At 43.5% G+C, this 24,523-nt stretch overlaps 1 protein-coding gene across 2 annotated transcripts in view; it reads right to left on the reverse strand.

Annotated features, from left to right (window-relative positions):
* Csmd1 (CUB and Sushi multiple domains 1) overlaps window positions 1–24,523 on the reverse strand; it is a 1,596,844-nt gene that overhangs the window by 20,084 nt on the left and 1,552,237 nt on the right. For both annotated transcript variants that reach the window (XM_052751771.1, XM_052751770.1), the window contains exons 53-62: window positions 20,501–20,674; window positions 19,088–19,261; window positions 16,488–16,676; window positions 13,855–14,028; window positions 12,690–12,872; window positions 9,116–9,292; window positions 8,383–8,562; window positions 4,711–4,884; window positions 3,718–3,891; window positions 2,521–2,594 (exon numbers count right to left, since the gene is read on the reverse strand). In XM_052751771.1, coding sequence (XP_052607731.1) covers window positions 2,521–2,594; window positions 3,718–3,891; window positions 4,711–4,884; window positions 8,383–8,562; window positions 9,116–9,292; window positions 12,690–12,872; window positions 13,855–14,028; window positions 16,488–16,676; window positions 19,088–19,261; window positions 20,501–20,674 — 1,673 coding nt within the window. The remainder of the gene's footprint in view (window positions 1–2,520; window positions 2,595–3,717; window positions 3,892–4,710; window positions 4,885–8,382; window positions 8,563–9,115; window positions 9,293–12,689; window positions 12,873–13,854; window positions 14,029–16,487; window positions 16,677–19,087; window positions 19,262–20,500; window positions 20,675–24,523) is intronic.

The raw sequence follows: 24,523 nt of genomic DNA on the forward strand, positions 1-24,523 counted from the left end.
CAGGTTACCCTGGGTTGTGGGTTGTAAGCCTGGCTCAAACAACAAATGCACACACATTTTTGCATTTTAGAAGTCTCCTTCTTTCATTTATGCCTGTTGGTTTGCTTCCTTCCCTCTGCTCCTTGTATTTGAAACCCCAGACAGCACCTGGGGACTGCTTTTGTTAAGGCTCTGAAGGCTGGCCACCTGCTGTGCTCTCCTGGGATCCCTCACAACTCAATGTGTCAAGATGTGTGAACCATGCCGGTTCCCTGAACATCTTTCCCATCTGAGTCCTGCTTTATCTGCAGACTTCCCTTCTGCCTCTTCTCTGTTTCTTTCCTGCTTTCTTTCTACACAGGAGCCTTGTTATTTCCAGGCTTTGGCATGTGCCAGAGTCACTGGCCAGTCAGTGCTACAGCTCCCTCCACAGTCTTTCTCCTGTTTCTACCTTAACCAGGGGAGATTTCTAGAAAGACAGATTTCTTTTAGACAATGACCTATGGTCATGATACATGATTCCCACACTTGAAACACAAACACAGGCAAGGTAGAGAGAAGAAACAACTGCCTTGAGAAAGCTGATGGCCGAGGGGCAGCTCTGCTGGGGCTTGATGCATCCACAGCATTCTGTTCGCACCAAGCAAGAGTCCAAAGATTCAAAAACCCATCTTCACCCAGCTTGGAGAGTTTAAACTGTTCTTTGTCTTCTCATGAGCACTAGCCAACTCTATTCCTTACTTTACCCTCACCCACACTGGGGGATTTTAGGGAAACTATAATTAAAACCGTGAGAACCCAGCTAGCATGTTGAATGAGAGATGTGATGGGGGTGTGCTCTGATCATGTGGTAAAGTAGAAGGGGGATTTATAATCCAAGAAAAACAAATGTATCTAAAGTTCTAATTAAGAACTGGTACCAACTGGAGAGAAATAACAACCTGCCCCCTTTCCGGAATGGATGCTTCCAATCAGATATGACCTCTCAGACTTCTTGGTGGCACATTGATGGGATGCACCAATAGGAAGAGGAAGAGAGCCCTGCCATTTCATGGCACAAGAAACCACTGCAGCACCCTGTTCAGTAAATCAGTTTTAGCCAGATGTGCCAATTTGTGCGACCTGAGTGTACCTGACCTGGACTGCAACTCTATGGGACAGGACTGACTAGACAGCTGGCAGGCAACTCCTCTCTCCATTTATGCAATTAGCATAGTGCAAATGGAATATTCCAGAACTTAAGAGGGTCCCTTCATGGAGGTGGTGTTTCAGGACACAGCTCAAGAAAACATACATCAGGTTCTAATGAAGAAAAAAGAAGACCCTGGGGAGGCTTTATCTCCCAGTTCCAGCCTTAACTTTCAAAGGCCATGCCTGTGTCTTTTAAATGATAGTGAGTCACGTTGTTGGGCGCTGTCCTTGGTTAATTCTCTTTGAAGTGGGTGAGTTATTTCTCTATCTTTCTTAGCTTCTTGTGAGGAGACAAGGACTGTGGCAACTTTGCCATCTCTGTGACTGCAGGTTGTGCCCACATAGGCTAAAAAATCCTGAAATCTGTGGTGACCGATAGTAATCATTTTCCAAGGTGAGTCAATGAGAACAATATCCATTTGTTTTCCAAATGACCAGAAATTTGGAACTGAACATTTACCTGTCAGGAGGCATTTATCTGAAGCCTGAGGCCATACCTGGATCATCATCCACAATGTGCTAACCCATCTACTGTGAGAATTATTCTGTGGTACTCCAAAGAGAAGTGACAAAATAACAAGAGAAGATGGATAGGACCAGTTAAAAATAGAAACACTCCAGCGCTCTTGAGAGCTACGATGAAGTGGCTGAGGGAAAAGACTTTAATTCTAAACTGGTGGGGCTATTAACTTGAAAACAGCAAACATATCTAACTTTGGGTGTCTGAGTCATGTCATAGACAGCCAGGTGTCACCTGGGGGAATCACACTAAGGATGGCTGATGCTTGCCATATCAAATTCATCACCTTCCATTTGAAGTGTTTCTCCATTAATTGTAGCAATAATGCACATCCTATTAAAGGCAAAAAAAAAAAAAAAAAAAAAAAAAAGAACATTCCAAAGTGATACTTGTGTGCCAACAATTCAAGGTACTTTACAAGATCATATTGAGAATGGATATCATGGCAAAGCTTGGCGTGGGGACTGGAACACAGTTTTTTCTTCTGGTTTTGCTTTTCTTTCTGGAAATGTGTGCCATTTTCTAACTATATCTAGTCGTCACATGGAGTTATTTATGTCTCAGTAACAAGTCACACTGACTTGGTAATTGTCCTTTATGTCACTAAATCAAAAGTACAGAGTCATGTGTGCTACTCAGTGAAAATTAAAACAGCCATTGGCACAATGCTAACAGATAGGGAAACTGGTTCCTGTGTAGACGTCCTGGTTGAAAGGATTTTCTGTGCAAAAATGTAATATGAATATGTTAAGGAATATAGCAATGTACACATATGATTACGATTGGCTAGGTCTCATGCCTCCAGGACATAGAAAATGAAAATGAAGTACCTCATATCCTTTAGAGCTATTCTGTATTCCAAAGTGGGGAGTGCCGGGGTCTGGGCAAGCGGTGTGTGCCGGATCTGCAATTCACAATTAAAAATAAATTGTAACACCTTGTGAAATTAGAAAATGTTTTCAAATTGCCTATGATATTTTATATGAATAGTTAAGATGAAGGCTGCCTTCATTTCCCAGGACATCTTTGATGCTTTATCAATTTTAAAGTAGATTTGCATATTCACACCTAATCTTCATGCTCACATCCAATCTGCATATTTGCATCTATTTGAGAATAAGCCATTCTTCCTCACTCTCTGGTGTATGTCTCTCTGCTGACAGATACTTGCTCCTGAATATTAAAGTCTCTCCAATCGTTTTCTACTTTGATTTTTTGGTTTGTACAGATTTTACTATCATGGTTGCTCTTTTTTTTTTGCTATTAGACTCTTTTTTTTTTTGATAATTTTTCTTAAGTTTTCTAAGTGAGAAACATACACTATTCCAATGGAGGCTTCTGGTAATATATCAGGGCCATTTTCAAATGCGTGGGATGTAAACAGAGAAGTCGATACACTGCTGCTGTCTCCAGCTGTTTGTACAGAATAACATAGATAAGTATTTTCCTAGATCTACTGAGAAGTCTGGGGAAGGAAGACATGTTAATACAGAGCAGTCTTCCATGGAGCAATCACATTCAAGCCAAATCACAGGAAATAGTCCTAGAGTTGGAATCAAAAGTTTCATGGAAATTATTTGTAATGCTGCCTTTAGTTTTAGGTATAAACAATTTGATTGCTGAGAAAATTGCTGAGATTAAAGCTCTTAATTGCTATAAATTTGCACAAGAATCTTAGTGAAAGTGGGTGGTCAATATTAACTCACAATAAGAACAGCCTCTTCGCTATGGGGACGGTTGCTAGGAGATGGTAAAAATTGTTTCATCCAGAACACCCCTTCCCTATTGACAAAGCTGTAAGCTGAGCTGGTTGGAGATGGAGATGCTCAGGTGGGAAAGAATCCATCAGGTTTCCAACTCAGTTTACATGGTTTGAAGGAGGCTGAATTTCCCTTAGCTGTACTGACTACATTTGACCAGGTCCTTGCACAGGACATTATCTAAGACATAAGCGCAAATGAGCTTGAGCCTTGTAGGAACATCATTCCACAGTTGCCCCCACACCCTCAGCTGTGCCCGCACATTACCTATACAGGTGGGTTGGACTCCACTCCACATTCCGTCCGCCTGGCAGGTTCTCCTGGAGGAACCCACTAACACGAATGGGGGTTTGCATTGGATGAAAACCTCAGACTTAAAAGTGAAACTTTTCCCACTGAGCCGCCCCTCTGCAGGAGTGCCGGGATCACCACAGAACACAGCTGGGGAAATAAACAGGTCATGTCAGTACTCAGCATGTCTGGACCAGGCTAGCCTATTAAACCTGCTTAGGTCCTATGGATTCTCCAGATTCTGCCACTAAACCTGCAAACTCCCAAGGAGAAGGCACTGTGATGGCTAGTGTTTTTATGTTGATGGCTAACTTGATGTTTAAAAGTTTAAAATCTCTGTGCTTAAGAGACATATAAAGCAAAATCAGACTTCCAATTAAGGGATGTTAAGGGTTAATTTTTTTTTGCTGTTCCTGCTTCTGTAAACAAGCCTGCTTTGTAGGAAATGACCTGCTTGCTAGAACAAATTGTAACAGTACTCTTTGCCTTTATTTATTTATTTATTTTTATTTATTTATTTATTTTTTTTTTTTTTTTTGGTTTTTCGAGACAGGGTTTCTCTGTGCAGCTTTGCGCCTTTCCTGGAACTCGCTTTGGAGACCAGGCTGGCCTCGAACTCACAGAGATCCTCCTGGCTCTGCCTCCCGAGTGCTGGGATTAAAGGCGTGCGCCACCACCGCCCGGCTACTCTTTGCCTTTATAAACACCTGGCTGAGGTAGCTGGGCTGGGTGCTGTATTTAGGAATCTGGAGTCCCTGGTATGTAGACTTGGCACCAGTATCTAAATAGAAGCCTCTTCTTTGTTGCAATTTATTAATGGTAAGACTGGTGAATCTCTGAACCACCCCAGACCCATAATAACACCTGCCTTTGGCCACACTTGCTGACCACAGCTACACACCACTGTGCTGTTGAAAGTACCCCCTTGAGTGTCTGCCATCACAGGGCACACTCTACCCTAGGACTTACGCAAGCACTGAGGGACTTCTCCTTTCCACACTCCACGCCCTTCACAGGACAGGATGGCCGAGTGGGAGAGCTGGTAGCCGTCCACACAGCTGTAGCTTATGCTGGCGCCCCAGCGGAAGTCTGACCCCTCCACCTTCCCGTTTGGCACTGGAGGAGGCTGATTGCATAGGACAGCTGTTGCCAAGAATAAACAGGTCAAATCCTGATGGACACACCAGTGGGGCTGTTTATGTTCTCCCCACCACATCTCTCACGGTGGCTCTTATCACGGCTCTGACCACAGTTTGTGCCATAGCACCCATCCTAGATCTTGCCATAAACCATACCACCATAGCACCTGCTATGCCCCCCCCCCCCCCCCCCCCCCCCCCCCCCGCCCCGCAACTACATCTCCCACTCTGGCCCCTGTCATGCCCCCTCCCTGCATCACTGATGCTTTTTTAAATAGAAATAATATCTCCAAAAACATTAACAACATGAGAGTTTTCCTCCAGTTATTTCTTCTTTAGCCCAGACGAAATATGTAAGAGTAACAATGAAGTCCAACCACAAAGCACTGCAGGAGGGAACAGTATTAAATCCTCCGTGCTGGTCACACACATGGCCAAAGGGAAAAAAAAAATCCTAGGTCATTTCATTCCTGATACTAGGAACAAACCTAAGGAGGGCTTGACCACACGACATCAGTGAAACCTTCCAATTTATGTTACAGCTGGCGAGACTTTCTCCCGACATCCACAATTTTATTTATTTAAAGATAGCATATGACTTGTCAAAGATACTCATGCATTCATGAATAATAATTTTCTAAAGATTTTAACTACCTGTATTTTTGTGTGCATATGTGTATGTGTGAGTGCAGGGGCCTGAGGAGACCAGAGGTGTTAGACACTTTGGAGCTGGAGTTACAGGTGGTTCTAAGTCCCCTTCACGGGTGCTAGAAACCAAAGGGCTCCTGAACCGTCTCCCCAGACACCCTGAGTGACCTTTAAAGAGCTAATCCATAAATGGCTAAACACAGTCCTATGAAATGACACTTGCAGAGTTTAATTTGAGTTTGGGGGTTCAGTATCCATTTCCTGGGATACTGCAAAGACAAAGCAAGACCACTGGGCCATTCTGTGGTGATGGCTCATGGGTCCACCTTCCCCACTCCAGAGATTATTATAAAATGGGAAAATTCCCCAAGCAACATGTGAAAATCCACTCTGAAGATGAGAAGCTTCCAGACTCGGAATCTGTCAATGGCACTGTGGAGGGCAGAAGGCAGCCGGGGAGGACATGTTTGCAAGTGTTCATCCTCACCCATGCCAGCTCATGGGGGAAGCACCTGTGGGGCACACAGCAGCCACCACATGCATCTAGCAGGTGGAAGTGGGCCCTGGCTCTGACACTCAACTGTGGTGAGATATTGTGCACCCCAATAAAACTGATTTGGGGATCAGAGAACAGAGCTAGCCACTAGGTTAGACATGGAGGCCAGACAGTGATGACACACACCCTTAATCCTATCACTCTTGAGACTCTGTGAGTTCAAGGCCATACTGGGAACAGAGCCAAGCATGGTGGCACACACCTTTAATCCCAGCATTTGAAATCTCATGCCTTTGCTTGGGAAGCACACATGCCTTTAATCTCAGGAAGTAAGATGGCAGGGCAGAGAAAGGTATAAAAGGCGTGAGGAAACAGGAATTCACTCTCTTTAGGCTCAGGATTTTGTAGGGTTAAGAACTACTGGCTGGGTTGCTCTGCTTTCTGATCTTTTAGCTTTCACCCCTATATCTGGCTCTGGGTTTTCTATTTATAAGACCGTTTAGCAATTCATGTTACACTCAACCCTCTGCCCATTTAGTCATTTGCTCAGCAAATACTTCTTGAGAACTTCTCAGAGCTGATGATTGGGAAGGGGGAGGACATGTATTTGTGCAAGGAAACCTTGCAGGGAAAGGTTCCAGGTGGGAACAGAATGAACCCTAGGGCTCAGCATAGGATACCACATGAGTAGTAGGATAAAGGCCAAGAAGAGCTAGAGTGGGAAGTAGGGGGTATCAAGAAGGATCCTGGTACTGACGATGAGTATGATGAGTATTACTAAAAGGAACAGAGTCTAGAGAAGTACACACAGAACCCCAGCAGCCAGAGTGTTGATTCACCAATTCCCACTGTGAACCCTTGACCTAAATCTGTCCAACACAGCTGGAGAGTGTCAGTACACACCCAGTGGTGCCTGTTACACAGCAACCATGGTGCTGGGCCACTAAGGACATAAAAGACAAGAAAAGAGTGTGAAACGCTTAGACACATCAGGAAGAACAAGGGTGACCCAATAGCATGCCCTGTCAGAGGGGGAGGAAACAAGAGCTGTGGGCACCAAGGACTCAGGAAGCCTCACAAAAAAATTCTCCAACCCAGGAGTCCTTCAGAGACTCAGATGACAGTGCCCTTCCCTAGACCTTCTCAGTGTCCCAGTTTCCACTCTTACGCATTGGTTCCCAATCAGATGGGGAAAATGCCATGCGTTTATGCACAGACACCGTAGCTTCCCAGCATCAGCTTTTCTTTCCCCTCTCGTCTCACTCCAAGTCAGTAAGAGGAGAACACATTGGGATGCTTCGTCTTCTGATGGTGGGACATCCTGACCATGCAGATCCCCTGCAGCCACAGCTTCCCTGTGAGTACGCCAAGCCATCCTACCCCGTCTGGCCAGAACCTGCCCATTTACTGGTGTCAGGCTGTGTAAGCCACAAGCCTTCCTGATCCTTCTCAATGTATGTCCACCTTTCCTCTTTACATCTGACCCCAGAACATTCCAGTGCTGACCCTCCGTCTGTATTCTGTCATTGTCAGATGGCCAGCTGGTGTGCTTCTGCCTCGACATTCCGGAAACTAGACTCACCATCATGTCAACCATCTATGTACCATGACCACCATCAGCTTATTTATCGAGAGTGCCTGAAGCTGCTATATCTAAACATATCCCTTAGAGCAGTGGTTTTTCAAGCTGTGGGTCATAACTCCTTTGGGGGTGGAATGACCCTTTCACAGGGTCTGCCTAAGACCATCAGAAAACACAGATATCTCCATTACATTCAAAACACTATCAAAATTCCAGTTATGAAGTAGCAATGAAAACATTTTTATGGTTGGGGGTCACTGCAACATGAGGAACTGTGGTAAAGAGTCACAGAATTAGGAAGATTGAGAATCATTGTTCTAGAGGTAGGATGAGTCACATAGACCTCACTTTCTTGGTTTATTTTATTTTTATTTTTTGTTTTTCGAGACAGGGTTTCTCTGTGTAGTTTTGATGCCTGTCCTGGATCTTACTCTGTAGACCAGGCTGGCCTCAAACTCACAGACATCCACCTGGCTCTGCCTCCCAAGTGCTGGGACTAAAGGCATGCACCATCACCGCCTAGTGACCTTACTTTCTTCACTCAGGGAATTCTAATATTGAGTCATTCACTGTAGCCCTGCATAACTCGGTTTCTCCATCAGTAAAACTGTCACCCATTAGTCAGGAAAATAAAGTGAGTGGATATTTACAAACAGGTTGAGAATTCCTGAGAATTCTTCCTGGCTGTTGGAACTGCTTCATGAGCACAAAATGAGTGCAGCACAATCCTATAAAGACTTCTAAACCCATACCGTCAAATAAATGATGGTACACACCTTTGCAGATGGGCCGGCTCTGATTCCATGTGCCATCTTTGGTGCAGCGGATGGTCGGTGATGTTGGGGGTTCCATCAGGTAGCCAGGGTTGCACTGATAGCTCACAGTCTTGTTGAAAGTGAAGTCTGTCCCAAACTGGATGCCATTGGGCAGCGTGCCAGGATCCCCACAACTGATGACTAAGAGGCAGGTAGCAGAAAAGAACGGGACAGATGCAATTTATCATGACAGGAACCAAACTGTGTGAGCGCTCTTCTGGGATACAGCAGGGAACCAGAGAGGTGCCCGGCCCCAGAGCACCGATTCCACCCACCTGCTGCCAAGGGGCTGTGTTTGGCATTGTGAACTGCTGTTCTATTTGATAGGTGGTGGTGTGGTTGCCAGCGGGTGCCAGCTCTGGCTGTTCCTAATCAAGACACACCCATAGCTATAGACAAGAATGAGATAGCTTATTTCTCTTGAAACTAGGCTGTCTGGAGCCAGAGAAGCCTTGCTTTTCTCTATGGTTCTTCCTTCACTGCACAGCCGAACTGACCATTTAAATAGCTTCAGCTGTGTACATCAAAGAAGCGGACTCTTAAAGCCTCCAAGAAAACAGGGCATCACACCAAACTTAAAGTAATCGTTTATGCTGATTTTACAGGATCCATAGATTGGGAAATTCTACTGTCTCCTTCAGCCGTTGGGCTTCCTGGACCCCCCACCCCTGGCTCCACCTGAGCAGGTACTGACTTGTACAGTCAGGTGCTGTGCCTGTCCAGGTCCCGTTGGCTGTGCAGTGCCGAGTCATGAGCCCTGAGGTTTTGTAGCCTTCCCAGCAGGCGTAGATGACGGAGCTGGAGAAAAGGATGCCATCACTGCTCAGGATCATCCCATTGGTGGGGGTGCCCGGGTTTCCACAGGACACGGCTGTCAGGAGGCAAAAACAGTGGCCCAGAAGGGAGTAAGCCAGAACCGAAGCTTAAGACAAAGGAGACCCATGGGCATGAGGGCCTGATGGGAATGTGAGAACATTTGTATGGGATAAATTCAGCCTTTGTCTTACCTGACCCTCAGATTTACTTGATTAGTCACAAAAGTAAAATCTGTATTTTCACATCTTTTCTGATCAAAACATGCATTTGAAACATTGAAAAGCCATTGCTACTCTAAGCTTGAACACACTTTTCAGCAATGTAGAATTATCATGACTTTAAAAGGTATTATATGGTATTAGAGTTCAAAAACATCATCCTTCATAACATTCTTTATTTGTTTGAAATCTGGAAAATTAGGGCCATGTGTTCTATCCCCAGCAGAGTTCACTTGGGGAGCAGAGAATGCTTCAGGAATGCAAGTAACTGTACCTATCGGAACAGAGTCTCCCTCATGTTATCAAATCTACCCACAGCTATATAATTAGTTGCCACATGGTTTCCCTTTGCATTGTTCTCAAAAGTATCTTAATGTTCCCTACAGGCCCAGAGACCTCAGCTAATGGTGCTCAGTGCAACAGGGCAGGGCTCTCATTCACTGTGTGCACCTTAGCCACCAAGAAGAGGAAATACCCCTTCTACTGGGGACAGACCACAATGATGGCCTCAATGTTGAATATTTTGTCATTTGTATTTGAGACCATCATCAGAATAATTGTTGTATTTTCACCTCAGCCCTGTCACAATGATGTGTAGGAGAAGATAATAAGTCATGAGACCATTACTGGATAATTAACAGGAAGACTACAGCATGACATTCTCTGAGTGTTTGAAAACATGCTTGTATATTTAGTTGTTCCACTTTTAAACCTAGTCCTGAGAACAAAAAAAAGATGCATTTCTCTTAAAATACAGAAGGAAGTAGTCAATTCTTATTTCATGTAGAATATGCACATAAGCTCAAGTTGAGTTTATTCTTGTTTGCAAAACAAATACAAAACACAAATATCAGTGTTTCTCTGCCTCTGTCCATGGCAGGCATAACTAATCAATAATAATCCACTTCTGTAATGAATGTGATTCTGAACCTACAGTTCTTCCTAAGGCAGACTTTTCAACAATATCCTGTTTGACATTTATGTTAAACAGTGTTTACCAATTCACCCAAGGTTCCCTAAAATATAAATTAAAATTTCAAAGTGAAAAGACAACAGTGTTGGATTATTTGGAGCAATTGCTCATTCAATACACATTTGTTTAGCAGTTAGAATATTGTAGCTGCTGATAGAAAGTCTCTCAAAGCAAGGGATCACATGTAGTCCAAACTAGAACCTAAGAATCAACAAAGAACGGTAGTGACATTTCTAGCTGATAATACTTGATAAAATACCCATGTGTAGAGCTTCCTAAATCACCTATGCAGGACAAAATTAATTAACTAATTGATGAGAATAATTCACTTTATCTTAGAAGCAAATATATGTTAATGAGTTTCTACCATGATGATGCTATCTGACCACTGAGACATTTCCCTTCAAATACTGCATTCTATAAAGTAGGACTTATAATTCCATTTTTCTATTTCACAGTAAAAAACACATTTATTGCCTGTCATACCAGGGAAATACAGATAGAAGGCAGTGTCAACTTGTGTTTTTGAAGTGACTTTGATGACACACGAGAGAAGAGGATGTGATACTTAAAGCAATAGATTCTATTTGTAGTTACCAAAAAAAACAAGATACTTTGTAAATTAAAAGGTAAAAATTAATCATAGTCTATGTTTTCAGGTTTTATTCTGTTTAAATATATCTTCTACTTCATATTTTGTTCATGTGTTTTGTTTTGCTAAGGCACAATTTTATCTTACTTAATTTATAGTAAGATATAACTTAACTAATTCTAAACATTAAATTGTTTAATATCAACAGAGCCCACCGAGGATGGTACATTAGACAGATAGCAGCAACATTATACTGAACTCTGTGATTTTTTTTTCTGAGTTAATTTATAAAGACAATGGCTTCAAACTCTACCTGTAATATAATTAACTGTAAAAGGCTTAGTTAAAGCACACCCCATCACTGTAATGTGTGGAATGTCACATGACCTGGTTATTAGTGGCAATGACAAGGTTGTAGCTCAGGTTATCTCCCATCAATACCACACTTTTATGGCTTTAGTTGAATTTAGGGATTATCAAAATTATGAGGAATCGATAAAGATTTGTCCAATGCAACTGAAATCAAATGACATCATTATAGTAAAGCAACTTCCTGAGTGAGGGCCTTGGAAGCATTTGTTAATAAGCCTGTATTCAAAAGATAGATTACTAACCAAAGCCAACATAATGTCAAAGAAATCTATAGGCATGTAATATTAAAATATCATAGTTATATAAATCATTTGATCTTTGTGAATGTTTTAAAAGCCTTCCTTGCTTTGTTTTTCATGACTTGTAAGTTCCTTTTACAATTCATTCCAGTTTCCCATAGGGTTGTAAGGATTTTAGTAGATTAAGAAGAAGCAATCACATCAGGATAGAAATAATCCCGACTAGGGAATGTGTGCTTGAAGCCTTGCTTAACACTTCTAGAGATCCAGTCCCCAGTGGTTGACACTGTAAGAGCTTTTTCAAGTATTCCAAATTGCATAGAAAAATTTTTATCCATACAGAAAATATATCAGCATAATCTTTTTGAGACACAAAACTTGAGAAGTTGGCTTACGTGGGTATCTGTTAGTTAATGGCATATCTGTCTACATTCTGATGCTATTTTCTCAACTTTGAGCAAATCATTATCAAACACATCTTGGTTCATCTTTGCCTAAGGCAGACTTTACAATCATCTGGCCTGGTACTATAAAGGACTCATGATGGCCACCATTGAGAGCTGAATCATCCTTACCTCCTGTGGAGATCAGATACACTCATTCTGGAATGCCACACAGGTTATAATCTTAGATTGCTTTGTAGCTGTTGTGCATGAAGGCACCAACAGAATGGAACCTGTTGGAACTGATGTACTCCCTGCCCATAGAGATTATGTCTTCTGATTGAGTTGCTTCTCCTCATTGCCTCTCAGCCTCCATTCACCTCAAGGATCCATACAACAAGGCCTCAGTCATAGGCGACCATCAGATTAGAAACCCACTTTTGTGTGATAAACATTCAAAGGAGAACTAGTGTAATAGGTCCTTTGGACAGTCAGGGCATCTTTAGGGCTCACTCATAACCTGGATTGATGCTCTTAAAACTGTTGGGAGAAGAGTTCAAGTATACAAGTGATAAATCCTCTAGAGGTCCCTCCAGGTGGTCCCAGTCACTTAGGAATGAGTCAGTGACTTGAAGAGCCATTGGTTGGGAGGACTGCAGGGCTTGGATCACTTACCCTCACACACAGGCTGTACCCCTGACCAGGACCCATTCACCAGGCATGTACGCTCTGCAGAGCCCCGCAGCTGGTGGCCCATCTCACAGGAGAAGCGCAGAAGACTCTTTGTCTTAAACTCATCCCCAAGACGAGACCCATGGGCAGGGGTCCCTGGGTCGCCACAAAATCCAGGACTATTTCCTGAGGAGAACAAAACACAGAGAATGCATGGCTTGTTTAAATCAAGTTGTTTCATGTGAAACTTCTTAATATGCCTTTAAGACAGTCTATGCTTTCACAGTACTGTGGCTTCTGGGAAGAAATGCTATCTTCATTACTTCCTAACATGTAAACTTAAGACAATGTTTCTCTGTCATCAAAATAAAAAATACGGTTAATGAGAAAATGTGATTCTTTGAGGAGAAGTGAAATACTGAGATGTGATCATAGCAGCATCCCAGGACAGTGAGTGTGGGCAGCAAGTCAGAAATGGGGGCTTAGGTATACCAGCTACACAGGAACCTCAAGGTGTCTACCCTTCAGAGCTACATCCAGAGTTAGTAAGTGTTATATCTTACTTAAAGATCACCCATAGAGAAATTAGGACAATAGATGACAGTGACTACTGACACTAGAGGTGAAGTATGGGAAAATAAAGTGGAAGCCTATAAAAAATTCAACCAAGATAAGCAAGAACTCCAGCAGAGCAATTGGAAGCCCCTGCAGAAGGAAGTGTAGAGATGGGTCTGTGAGGATAGGGCAGATGGTATTACCAATTGAGTGATAGGAATCAGGGGTAATGACAGAGATGCTGAAGCAGATGATACAGACCTATGTGATGTGGCTTAGTGATTAAACGAGTTTGAAATCATAGTGATCTGTGTGGTGGGGACCAGTTATAATGGTGAGGATGATACTGATCATGACTTACATGATGTGGCCTGCAATAAAATGATGGTGCTGATGATGGGGATGGTGGTGGTCTATGTCATGGGGACCAGTGATGACAGACAGTGAAGATGATGCGAATCTATGGGGCAAGGACCAAAGGCTGTGGTGAAGATGTCAATGCTCCCTATGGTGGGGACCAGAGATGATGGCAATCATCTGTACTAGTGGCATATATCACATCATTACAAGCATGCACATGACTGTCCAATATTCTGAATGTAGGGCTCCTCACCTGAGCAGTGGGGAAGGGCTCCACTCCAGTGACTGTCTTCTTGGCAGACTCTTGTGCTATTGCCTGTGAGGATCTGGCCCCCTTTGCAAGAGTACTGAACTGTGGCTCCATATGTAAACAATTCTCCAGTTAGGACAGCATTAGCAGGGACCCCAGGATGCCCACATGATATAGCTGAAGATAAGATTAGAATAAATGAAGATATATGTTTGGCATAGTAAGCCATACAGACCCCCCCCCCCCCACACATACACACATTACCCATTAAGGAACAGGACCTAACTATGTCCTCTATAGATAAGAAATGGCTTTTTTTCAGATGGTATTTACATATCTAGTTATTGAAAGAAGGAAAGGTAGTGGTGATGTGATTTTTTTTCTGACTTAAGAGAGCTTTGCTTAAAGTTGGAATTTACATGTCAGCCTTCAAGGAGAAAAACATCTCCCTGACTTTATCTATCTGGCTCTAATTATATTCTGTGTGAGCAGAATGGGGATTTTTTTTCAAGTGAAAAGCCATACAATTCCATCAGAATTATTTCCCTTACTTCGTCAGTTAACATGATAATCATACAGTTTGCTCAGAGACAAGATTGTATTAAATTTACCTAATTAAGCTCATCTGTCTAGGAAAACAAGTCTAGTGAGCACACTTTTAGTGGGTTGTGATCTAAAATGTGTAAGTAAAAATAACAAATGAAAAATTGACTCCCCTTCAGCATAGTCTGAAAAAATTATCTCAGCATTTTCATTCACATCCTTAAAATTGTACCTAACTGAGTCCATAATCTATTGTCAACATCCTTCAAAAAGACAAGTTCTAGGATCCAGATGAATAGAGTACTGAGTATTGAAAACTCTATCTCCACTTGCTCATGAATTACCAAATACAGCTAGGGACAGATACACTGCAATGCTTCATGCAAATGACTAGCTAGATGGAAGCCGCCAGGCCCTTATTCAAAGGCATGGATTCAGCATCGAAGACTAACTCCCTTTGATTACTAGCAACACAGAAGTGATGTGGACCAGAGAGGAGGGGCTGGAGCTGGAAGGCATAGCCCTCCCCTGGGTCACATTAGCCCTCATTATCCATCTAGCATTAGCATTCATTCAGTGCAGACCCACGTTTCATCTAGAGTCCTAAAAGGAAGCCAATTAGATCCCAAACACTGAAGTGTTGGGTAAATGACCAATTCTGGCTGAAATAAGAGAACAAAAGGAAAACAATCCAAGAAACAAAGCAGCACGGAGATAAGGCAGAACCTCACTGGAGCATGTGAAGTTGTCCTCTGAGATACTCCTTCCCATACTCTTGTTGTTAAGGACAAGTGGGACAATGAGGGGTGGGGACCAGTTGGTCAAGGGACAGGGAGTTTGTTAAGTCCCAGGGCCTGCAGGTGGAGCACTAAATGAGCATCAGTACAAAGGCTGATGGGAATCTCCCAGGAGTAGGAGAGGACAGTGTAAAAGGGAAGGAACAGAGAGAACCAAGTTCCCTGGAGAATTCCCCAGTGTGGAGCTGCAGCGTGCCAAAGGGGAGAGACTGTGGCCCATTCATTGGGGAGCCAGTCCTGTCTACAGTCACTGAGCACTCAACACTCCTTGAAGCTATCCTTCCCTTTCTCTGTGGAAAGAAACCACAGTGTCAAAGTTAGAACTGAAAGCTGTTCCTGTGCAGGGCTGAGAGAGAAACGCCCTTGAAGTGGGGGTGGGTGAAATTCTCCCCTACCTACCCACCCACCCTCAAAGCCCTGCAACCGAAAGGGGTAGAGGGCACTTTGTAGCAAGGAAGCTCCTGCCATAGTGCCACCTCTTTTCTGGGCATTGCCATGAAGGTGGTATTTTGATTTTAAGGACTGCTTTGCTTCTGCCTGACTTGAGAAGCCCAGACAGTGATATTTTCTAAATGTACAGATTACATTTGGAAGATGATCTTTCTATGCTGCAGGATTGTCTGCTTTTGTTTTGTTTTCAAGGGGAAAACACCACAGTATGGGGCACGCATAGACAGATACATTCTTATTCATCTTCATCTTCTAAACGGAGAGTAACAAATTCTTTGAGACCTTGGTGGCCATTCGCATTTTATCTGTATAGAAGAGCACCTCCACCCTTCCCAGAGCTGTCCTTTTTCTGCTGGCTCATGTGAGGTTTGTCTGATGCTGTCTGCCAGCTGGGGTCACAGCTGGCTGCACTGGAAGGGTCCTGGGAGCCAGATCCATTCTCTGTGCCAACTCCTGCTTCTCAGTCACGGATGCTGGGTGAGCAGGTCAGAAGCCTACCTCAGAGCCCTTGGCTGATATTTCTAATCTGGAACTTCAGAGAGCGAGGCCGAGGAGGGAAGACGCTGAGATGATGGAAGGCAAAGAGTAAGCCCGTCTCACAGACTAAAGCAGGCAGAGGTGGTCATGCAGAGGCAGAGGTGAGAGGTCCCTTTCTCCCATCTTACACTCATTTAAGTCATATTTGGTGATTTCTGTCTGACCCATGATAAGGACTGGCAGAAACAGTAATAGGAGAGGGAGAAGGAGCTAAAATTTAGTGTTTACATGACTATGCAGAAATGCATTTCTGTTGTTGCCATTTCCTTTGGCTCTGTGGCCAGGAAGCCTGGGAGAAGCCTCGCTCACCTAGACACTTGGGTAAGGAGCGATCCCACAAGCCATTTGCCATACAACTCAGGGCAGAAGACCCCAGCAGGTAGAACCCCTTCTTGCAGTGATACATCACGCTCATCCCATACTCGAAACTCTCAGGAAAGTTCTGTTGCCCATGGCGAACTGCATTTTCCACAAATCCAGGATCCGAACAGTTTACCACTAGAAAATGAAACATTTCTTTAGAGATAAGACTTACCCCCCCCCGCCCTCAGTCATAAAGAAGAATAAAGCTACATCCTTTGCAAGAAAAAGAAGGCAATGGTAGATTGCCATACTGGGCAAATCAAATGAGTCTCTAAAAGACAATTATTTGTCTCCTCTCATTTGTAGTCCCTAGATTTCATATGGATATATAAAATCATATATGTATATAGGACAGGAAAATATGTGTGAAATTGTCCAGGGGACAAAGGGGAACAGAGGGTGGGGCTAAAAAAGAAGAGACACAGAGCATGGGGGAATGTGCTCAACATATAATATATAGTTATGTGAGAATGTCCTTATGCAAGCAGTATCTTGTACAATGAATACACAATGAATTAAAAAATAAATTCATAAATTACAGTAGGAAACAAACAAACAAATCCTATGTCAAATTATAAAAGAATGTAAATTTTAAATCAATTTAGACAGTTTATGAAGGCAGAAGTTGATCTGGGAACTTCCCCATGAATTCTTGATTCCTCTGCTGTGGAGAGAATTCCCACAGAGCTATACCTGGTTTGACTCCAGAGTGTTAGTACCTAACCTCAATCCACCTTTTGTTTCTCTTTTTACCCTCTATGTGAATCTTGTCTGAGAGTTTCTCAAGGGTACAAAGCCTATGCAAAACTTAGTTGGGAAAAATCCAGCACACTGTGATGTTCCTTAATCGAGAATTTGCATTTGGCATTGTCCCGTTGGAAGCTTAGTTAAGATGTTTTGGGGATATGGAAATCAACTTGCTACAGAGTGTAAATTGGAGAATGATAAAAAAAAAAGGCCCTTGGCTGAGGGAGGGTGTCTCAGGCTGAGAGGCTCAGTCCCCCTGTAGCTGGGAAAGGCTAAAGGGTCATTCTTGAGGTACCTCTGTCTCTTGATTCCATGGACCCTCCTGAACACCCACCCTGTAGATTGTATTTATTCTTTGTTACAGACATGTCAAGCATCAGATTGACTACTACCATAGTTCTGAAGTTGTGGGGCCAATCTACTATTTCCTAAAATTATGCTTCTTCAATATAAATTCTAGATCAATTTTCTTCATTAAGTTTTTACATTCTAAAAAAAAAAAATGGTGAAACGGAACTGGCTGACACTGGTTTGATTAGGTTTATTCAAGCACAGTGTTTGAGATCTGGGACATATATTATTTAGCCATACCCACCTATACATATTTTTGTGTGCCCCTAAGGGAATACTGCTGTCAATACACCATCACTGCAGCAGAAAATGGCAGTTCTTCCATCAACGCCTCATGGAAATGTAGGTTAGGCCACCTCTGATGGGAATCCTCTTGCCTCAGGAGGAGAGAGGAAGGCATTCTCAGCAGTACAGGACACGCTCTGGTTATGCTGAATGGCTTCCATTAGCCCAAAGGCCCATGGGCATCTTGGGAGGAATTAGCAGCAGGCATCCTCAGGTGCAGAATAGCAAATGGCCTGATTACCTCGTACTTCCCCTACCATGCCAGTGAATGGGACAGCTGCCATGGAGCACCCTCTCCAGATTATTTCTGGCTCAGTAAAGAGCTGTGCACTGAATTCTCAGCAGCCACTGCACACAGTGAGTTCTGGAAGCTGAAGGCAAACCTGTCCCCCTGTATGGATTTGATTCCTTTGCTGGGATGGGAGTGGGGAGGTCCAGACAGAGATGGGGTTCATCAAGACCCCTTTGGTGCAATGTTCTCTGAATTTCATGCAACTCTTGAACTTATGGATGAAAGCTTTGATTTCCCTGAGCTAAAAAAATGTTTATGGATCCAAGGAGGATATTTTTTTAAGGTTCTACAATACTCTTGCTTCTATAACTAAGTTGTAATCCAAACTCTAACCTAGCAGGGATGACCTAGCTGGAGGCAATCAAATAAACCTGAAAAATGGTTTGTAAAACCTGGAACAAACAGGTGTACCCCAGGCCAATGCTTGGCATGGCAAGCCTAATTCAAGATGAAAAGAATAATGGTCCTTTGAACAGAGAAGTACTACCTCTATATACTTTGAGCAGACAAAGGGCAATTAAAGTATCCTGTGACCCTTAGGGTGCCATTGACATACTGTGAGATGCCTCAGTAGAGTCTCTGGGGCCTGTGCTAGATAGGACACTCCCTTAGTGTGATCTGTGCTGATGTACAAAAGTCTGGAACCCCAAATTCTGCACAGTACTTTGTGAGCATTTACTGATTTTAAGCTATGACTTCCTACATAGAGACAGGTTTTGAGTGTGTGTGTGTGTGTGTGTGTATGTGTGTGTGTGTATGTGTGTGTGTGTGTGTGTGTGTGTGTGTGTGTGTGTGTGTATGTATAAGCCTTTTCCTTTGCCTGTACCTCAGGGCAAAATACTCCCTTCCTAGACACATTTTTTTTTTTTACCTCGGCAGGTAGGCAAAGGGCTGCTCCACTGGCCATTGCTCCGACATTGGGCCCTGGAGGCACCCTGCAGCAGGTAGCCTGTGTGGCAGGTGAAATTCACAAGGTCATTCAGGTTGAACTCGCTGCCATTAGTGAGGCCATGGGCAGGATTTCCTGGGTGTCCACATGTGATGGCTGTGGGAACAAGGTCTATATTACTGTCCATGCTTAACAGGTCACCACTCCCACCTGGAGTCACTGGGGACAAATGGGTAGACATGAAAATGGATGGAAAGTGTTGCTAGTGACATTGAGGACACTTAGAGCCTTTTGTTGTGACAGTGGGAAGCAGCCTCTACCAGCAGAGGCCTCACCTCAGGACTAGTGCTGTTTACTCAGACCAGCAGAATGCCGACTGACTTGGCCACAAAGCAGCCAAACGCAAGTTCAAATCTTTTGTTTATCAAGGATTTTGAGTATTTCCCACCTGGTGCACACCAGCTGATGCCCTGAAGCTTTCATTCGGAACCACTCTGGGGGGTTGTTTTCAGCTTCAAACTATAAACTATTCTAGTATTAAGTTAATCATAGACTCAGAGAAAAGTAACTGTACGTGTGCCAGTGTTCTCCTCAGCGATCCCTATCGTGTGACCTTAGGCAGTGTGATGAACTGCCCTGGTGGTCCGCTCTATACAGCACGCATGCAGAGCAAGGAGGGGCCTGTCGCAGGTGCTTTCAAAGGAACGTGTAGCGGCCCCTTTCCTCTTTACTTGTCTTGTCAGCATCTTCTTCCTTTTAAGTGAAGCTGCATTCCTGACTCTATTATTATTTCCAGAGCACCATCAGAGACCACATCCACTACTACTCAGTCACATCTACACCTCTGCTTAATTCATGAGAGAGTAAAGGCTCTCAGACGCATGTGGCCTGACAGGAAGCTGGCACCAAGAAGGGGAGACATCTGTAAACCCTCCGCGTTCACTCCTGAAGTCCTGGGTTTTGAGAACAGGCACAGCATGTAAACATCTTTTTTTGAGTAAATGAAGGGCTGCTGCAAAACTCTTTATTCTTCCTGGAATCGATGATCTAATACCTGACAACACATGATAGTAAGGGAGTGTCCACACCCTCCTCTAAACGGCACCATTTCTCATCCTGAATGTCCTATGAATGAGCGTATGACATCAGTCACAAGGTGCCTTTTAGTGAATTGATGCGAGAACTTATGGAGGGCTGGAGTCTAGGGGGACAATATAGAAAATTTCCCTGCTGGACAGGGAAAGCCAGGATGGCAGGCTTGTACTTTGACTTGAGGCTACAAGAGGGACAGATCACCACCACCACCACCACCAGCAGCCATTGAAGGTGGAACATTTTTGAACAATGACCGAACTACACTGGAAAATGGAAGACTCCATCACAAGCTCTACTCACGGACGCAAACAGGGGTCTGCCCCGACCACTTGTGGTCCTGCAGGCAAATCCTCACAGAGGTGCCTACGAGCCGGAACCCAGGGTTGCACTGGTAGACCACCGTGTCCCTGTAGCTGAAGCCATCACCGCTGATATGGCCATTCACAATGGGGTCTGGAGAGCCACAATGGCCCGCTGAGGACAGACACAAAACAGTGGAAAACTCATCAGGGAATGTGTCAGCAGGAGACCACGGTATTCACAACTCACTTACCTTTGTTGTCAAGTTAAGAACAGAGATGAATGCACAACTAACTGAGAATTTCCTCACTGACATATGTCCTTTTATTCCATATTATTGTTCTTTTCTACCTATTCATATTTTTTCTCAACCATCGTGGGGAAGTCTTATCTCTTATATAGATTTTTTATTGTCATCACCCTAATTATAGCTTTGCTGATTACTTATCCTATTAGTTTCTTACTTCTATGGCATGTGACCTATCTTCATGAGTAAAAATCAAAAGATAGAGATGGGTTTCCTAACCCACTGGTCAGCAGAGAAAAGAAGAGGAACATACCCAACCTAGGAAATGGGACTATGTAACTATTTATGAAATTCCAGAGGGAGAGGCAGAGATCAGAAAATGTGTCCAGTTTTAGACATGTTCACTGGGGTCATCTGAAAACCACTGACAGAAGAAAAATGTCTCCTCACCAGTAGTGTGTATAACTCAGGTCATACTAAAGGTGATAGGGAATGTGGAGGAGCAAGCTCACTGATACTCAAGTAAGCAAACCAATGTCAGAATGTGCCAATGAACTATACATGGGAAAGGGCAGGTGGATGGAAAGGACAGCTGCAGGGCTTGCTAACACACAGGTGGGAGGGACTGAGCAGGAGGGAACTGTGTGGTTAGGGAGAGCGGAGAGGCAGTTGAGGTTTGCTCCGCCCAGCTATGACCTGTCTCCAGGTAGCCTTCTCTCTGGCCGCTTTTCTCCCTCCATCTCTCTCTCTCTTTCTCTGTCTCATTTCCTTACATACCTTCAACTTATTTTATTTCTTTTCCCATACACACAAATAGGTTCTTACTGACTCATCAGAACAAGAGAAGAGAAAGTAGAGGACTCTAGAAACCTAGGTTTTGGATTGGCCAGTGTGAGGCGGGGAGGCTGTCACTTCCAGTTCCCAAGTGTAGAGCCTATGTAGGACACATGTGGATGAAAGTGGATGCATAAGTTCAAGTGAGTCTTCCTCTGGCCTCAGTCCTTCCAGCAGAGAAGCCAGAGACCATCAGAATTGAGAAAAAGTTATCCAATTATTGTCATGCTCCATGGGGTTTCATTTTGAAGAATTTGGAATAGCCATTGGTATTTCTGCTGGAGACAACATTCTCTTGGTTTTCATAACCAAGTTCATGACCAGGAAGTGGCATCACAGAGGCCAGGGGCAACACAAATGGAATAGGAAGGATAATGAACAATCCTGATCATCAGACTGATCAGGTTTAGAATCACCATGGAAACAAACCCCTGGATGTATTTGTGAGGGTTAACTGAGGGAAGACCTCATCAGTTCTTGTCCATGCAGATTACTTTCCATACACCCAGACTTACTGCTACCAGTAGGTTTTCAAGTAAAACAAAATGTCCTTGTAGGTGTCGAAGGTGTCTCTGAAGCCCTCTTTGTTAGCATAGGGGAAGAACATTGGCCACAGAACTATCATCCAAGACACTGCCATCAGCACAGGATGCTTTCATGATGGCCAGTGGAGGCATTGCCCCAGCTCCAGCCACAGGGACCAGAGAAAGCACCACAGGAACCACAATAGGACTTCACACAGGGTAGCTGCTGCTTTGGAGGTGATAGATATGATGCCTAGTTTCCAGACTCAGGTACCAAAATTGCAGTCAGATCCTTAGAGATTATTAAGTCACTTGGATCCTAGCTATCAGTCCAGATCAGTGGTTCTCAACCTGTGGGTCATGACCCCTCTGGGTCCCATATCAGATATTTACATCATGATTCATAACAGCAGCAACATTACAGTTATGAAGTAGCAACGAGATAATTTTATGGTCGGGGGTGACCACAACATTTTGCAGCATTAGAAATGTTGAGAACCACTGTGCTAGATAGTTTCAGATATTTTGGGGGTTACTTATATGAACAGCATTGAGAACCAGGCACGGCTTGCTGAAGAGGGCATATCTAACAAAATCCCGAAACCTTCAAGTGAGCTTTTCTCATCCCTCTCAGTTAGACAAACTTGATTGGACACGCTCATTTTCAAACATCACACATCTCCATTAAGCTTCTAGTTCATGCATAGCTTGAAGGGGCACACGTCTTTAAATCACATGGTCATGTATCTACCCCTTAGGAGATGGGTGACAAGGTGTACTGTATCTGCAAGGGAAATTTCCCAGGGCAGTGTACCTCTAACTCAGCTACCCTGCTCTCTGAGGGAGTGGCTTACATACTTAAAGGAAATGGAGGACATACTTCAAAATCACTGCACTTCAGCCCTGTGCCAAATGGAAGGAAGAACCCACATGATGATGTGGTACTTTACATTCCGAATTTGAATTGATGTAGACAAGGTGTCCTGGTTTCATTTCCATCACTGGGATAAAACACTATGACAAAAAGGAACTTCAAGGGAAAAAAAGTTTCTTTTAGTTCCCAATTCCATCTTCCAGCCCGACACTGTAGGAAGTCTAAGTGGCTGGAACTAGAAAGTGCTAGTCACATCATGTTCACAGTCCAGAGCAGAGACGAATAATACATGCATGATTCCAGCACCTAGTTTGAGTTCTCTACTCTTGTATACTTCAGGGCTGTCCGCAGTGGACTGGGTCTTCCCACGTCACTGAACATAGTCAAGACAATCCTCAATAGCCATGCCCACAGGCACACCTGATCTAGACAATCCCACGCCAAGACATTCTTCCCAGGTGATTCCAGTTTGTGTCCAGTTGATGATTAATATTGACTATCACATGAGGTGATCCCTGATTTGAAATAACTCACTCATTTCTCATTTCATTTTCCAGTCTCAGTACATTTCTCTCTTAAAATTTCCAGGTATAAGAATATAGGCTCTTCACATGTTCAAATATCCACAACAATTTTATTTATAGTATTTAACCTACATATCCATAATAATGTGTCAAAACTGTGAGGAAGAAAAACTCCCTCAGGTGAAACTTGATTTAAATGTACTCTGAATTCTGCTTTGGATTTGAGACACCATTATTTTGTAATGTTTTGCTATATTGTTTGACTGTGAGAGGTTTTTAAAAGTCTTTACTATAGTCTTGGGTTTGAGTGGTAGGGAATGCAGGTAGAAAGGGGTTCTCTGTCTCTTATGATGGAGACATTGCTCCTGAGGGTTATCTAGAGCTCTATTCAGATTTCTGTTCTCCTGTGGAAATAAATGCTTCACCATTCTGCTGTAATGGCTGCTCCATTCCTTGAACCCCCAGCCCACTATATCAAGTCTTATGTGCTGCCTTTGAATGATCTGATATAAACTGATATAGTTGTTACTTTTCTACTGCTGTGATATAACACTATGACAAAGGCAACTAACACAGGATAGAATTTATTTGGGCTTATGGTTTTGGAGAGACTATGAGTCTGTCATGTCATAAAATGTAGGCAGCAGTAAACAAGGTAGATAACAGATAACGAGAACAGCTGAGAGCTCACATCTTGAACCAAAAGCAGGAAGCAGAGAGAGCTCACTGCGAATGTTGTGAGTCTTCAGACTCTCAAAGCCTGCCCCTAGTGACACTCTTCCTCCAACAAGACTACATCGTCTAAGCTTTTCTAGACAGTGCCACTAACTGGGGGCCAAGACTTCAAATATCTGAATCTATGGTAGACATTCACATTCAGACCATCACACCAGGGGGTGCCTCACCTCACACAGTTAATGCTCTTAGGCTGGGAATGAAGAGAAGAATCAAATGTAGCCCCAGACACTGACCACAGATAGACAGACAGACACGCAGAGCTCATAGGGTTTGGGACTTTGC

The sequence above is a fragment of the Peromyscus californicus genome, unplaced genomic scaffold (genome assembly GCF_007827085.1).
Source record: "Peromyscus californicus insignis strain IS unplaced genomic scaffold, ASM782708v3 Scaffold_23__1_contigs__length_62951481, whole genome shotgun sequence".
NCBI lineage: Eukaryota > Metazoa > Chordata > Mammalia > Rodentia > Cricetidae > Peromyscus > Peromyscus californicus.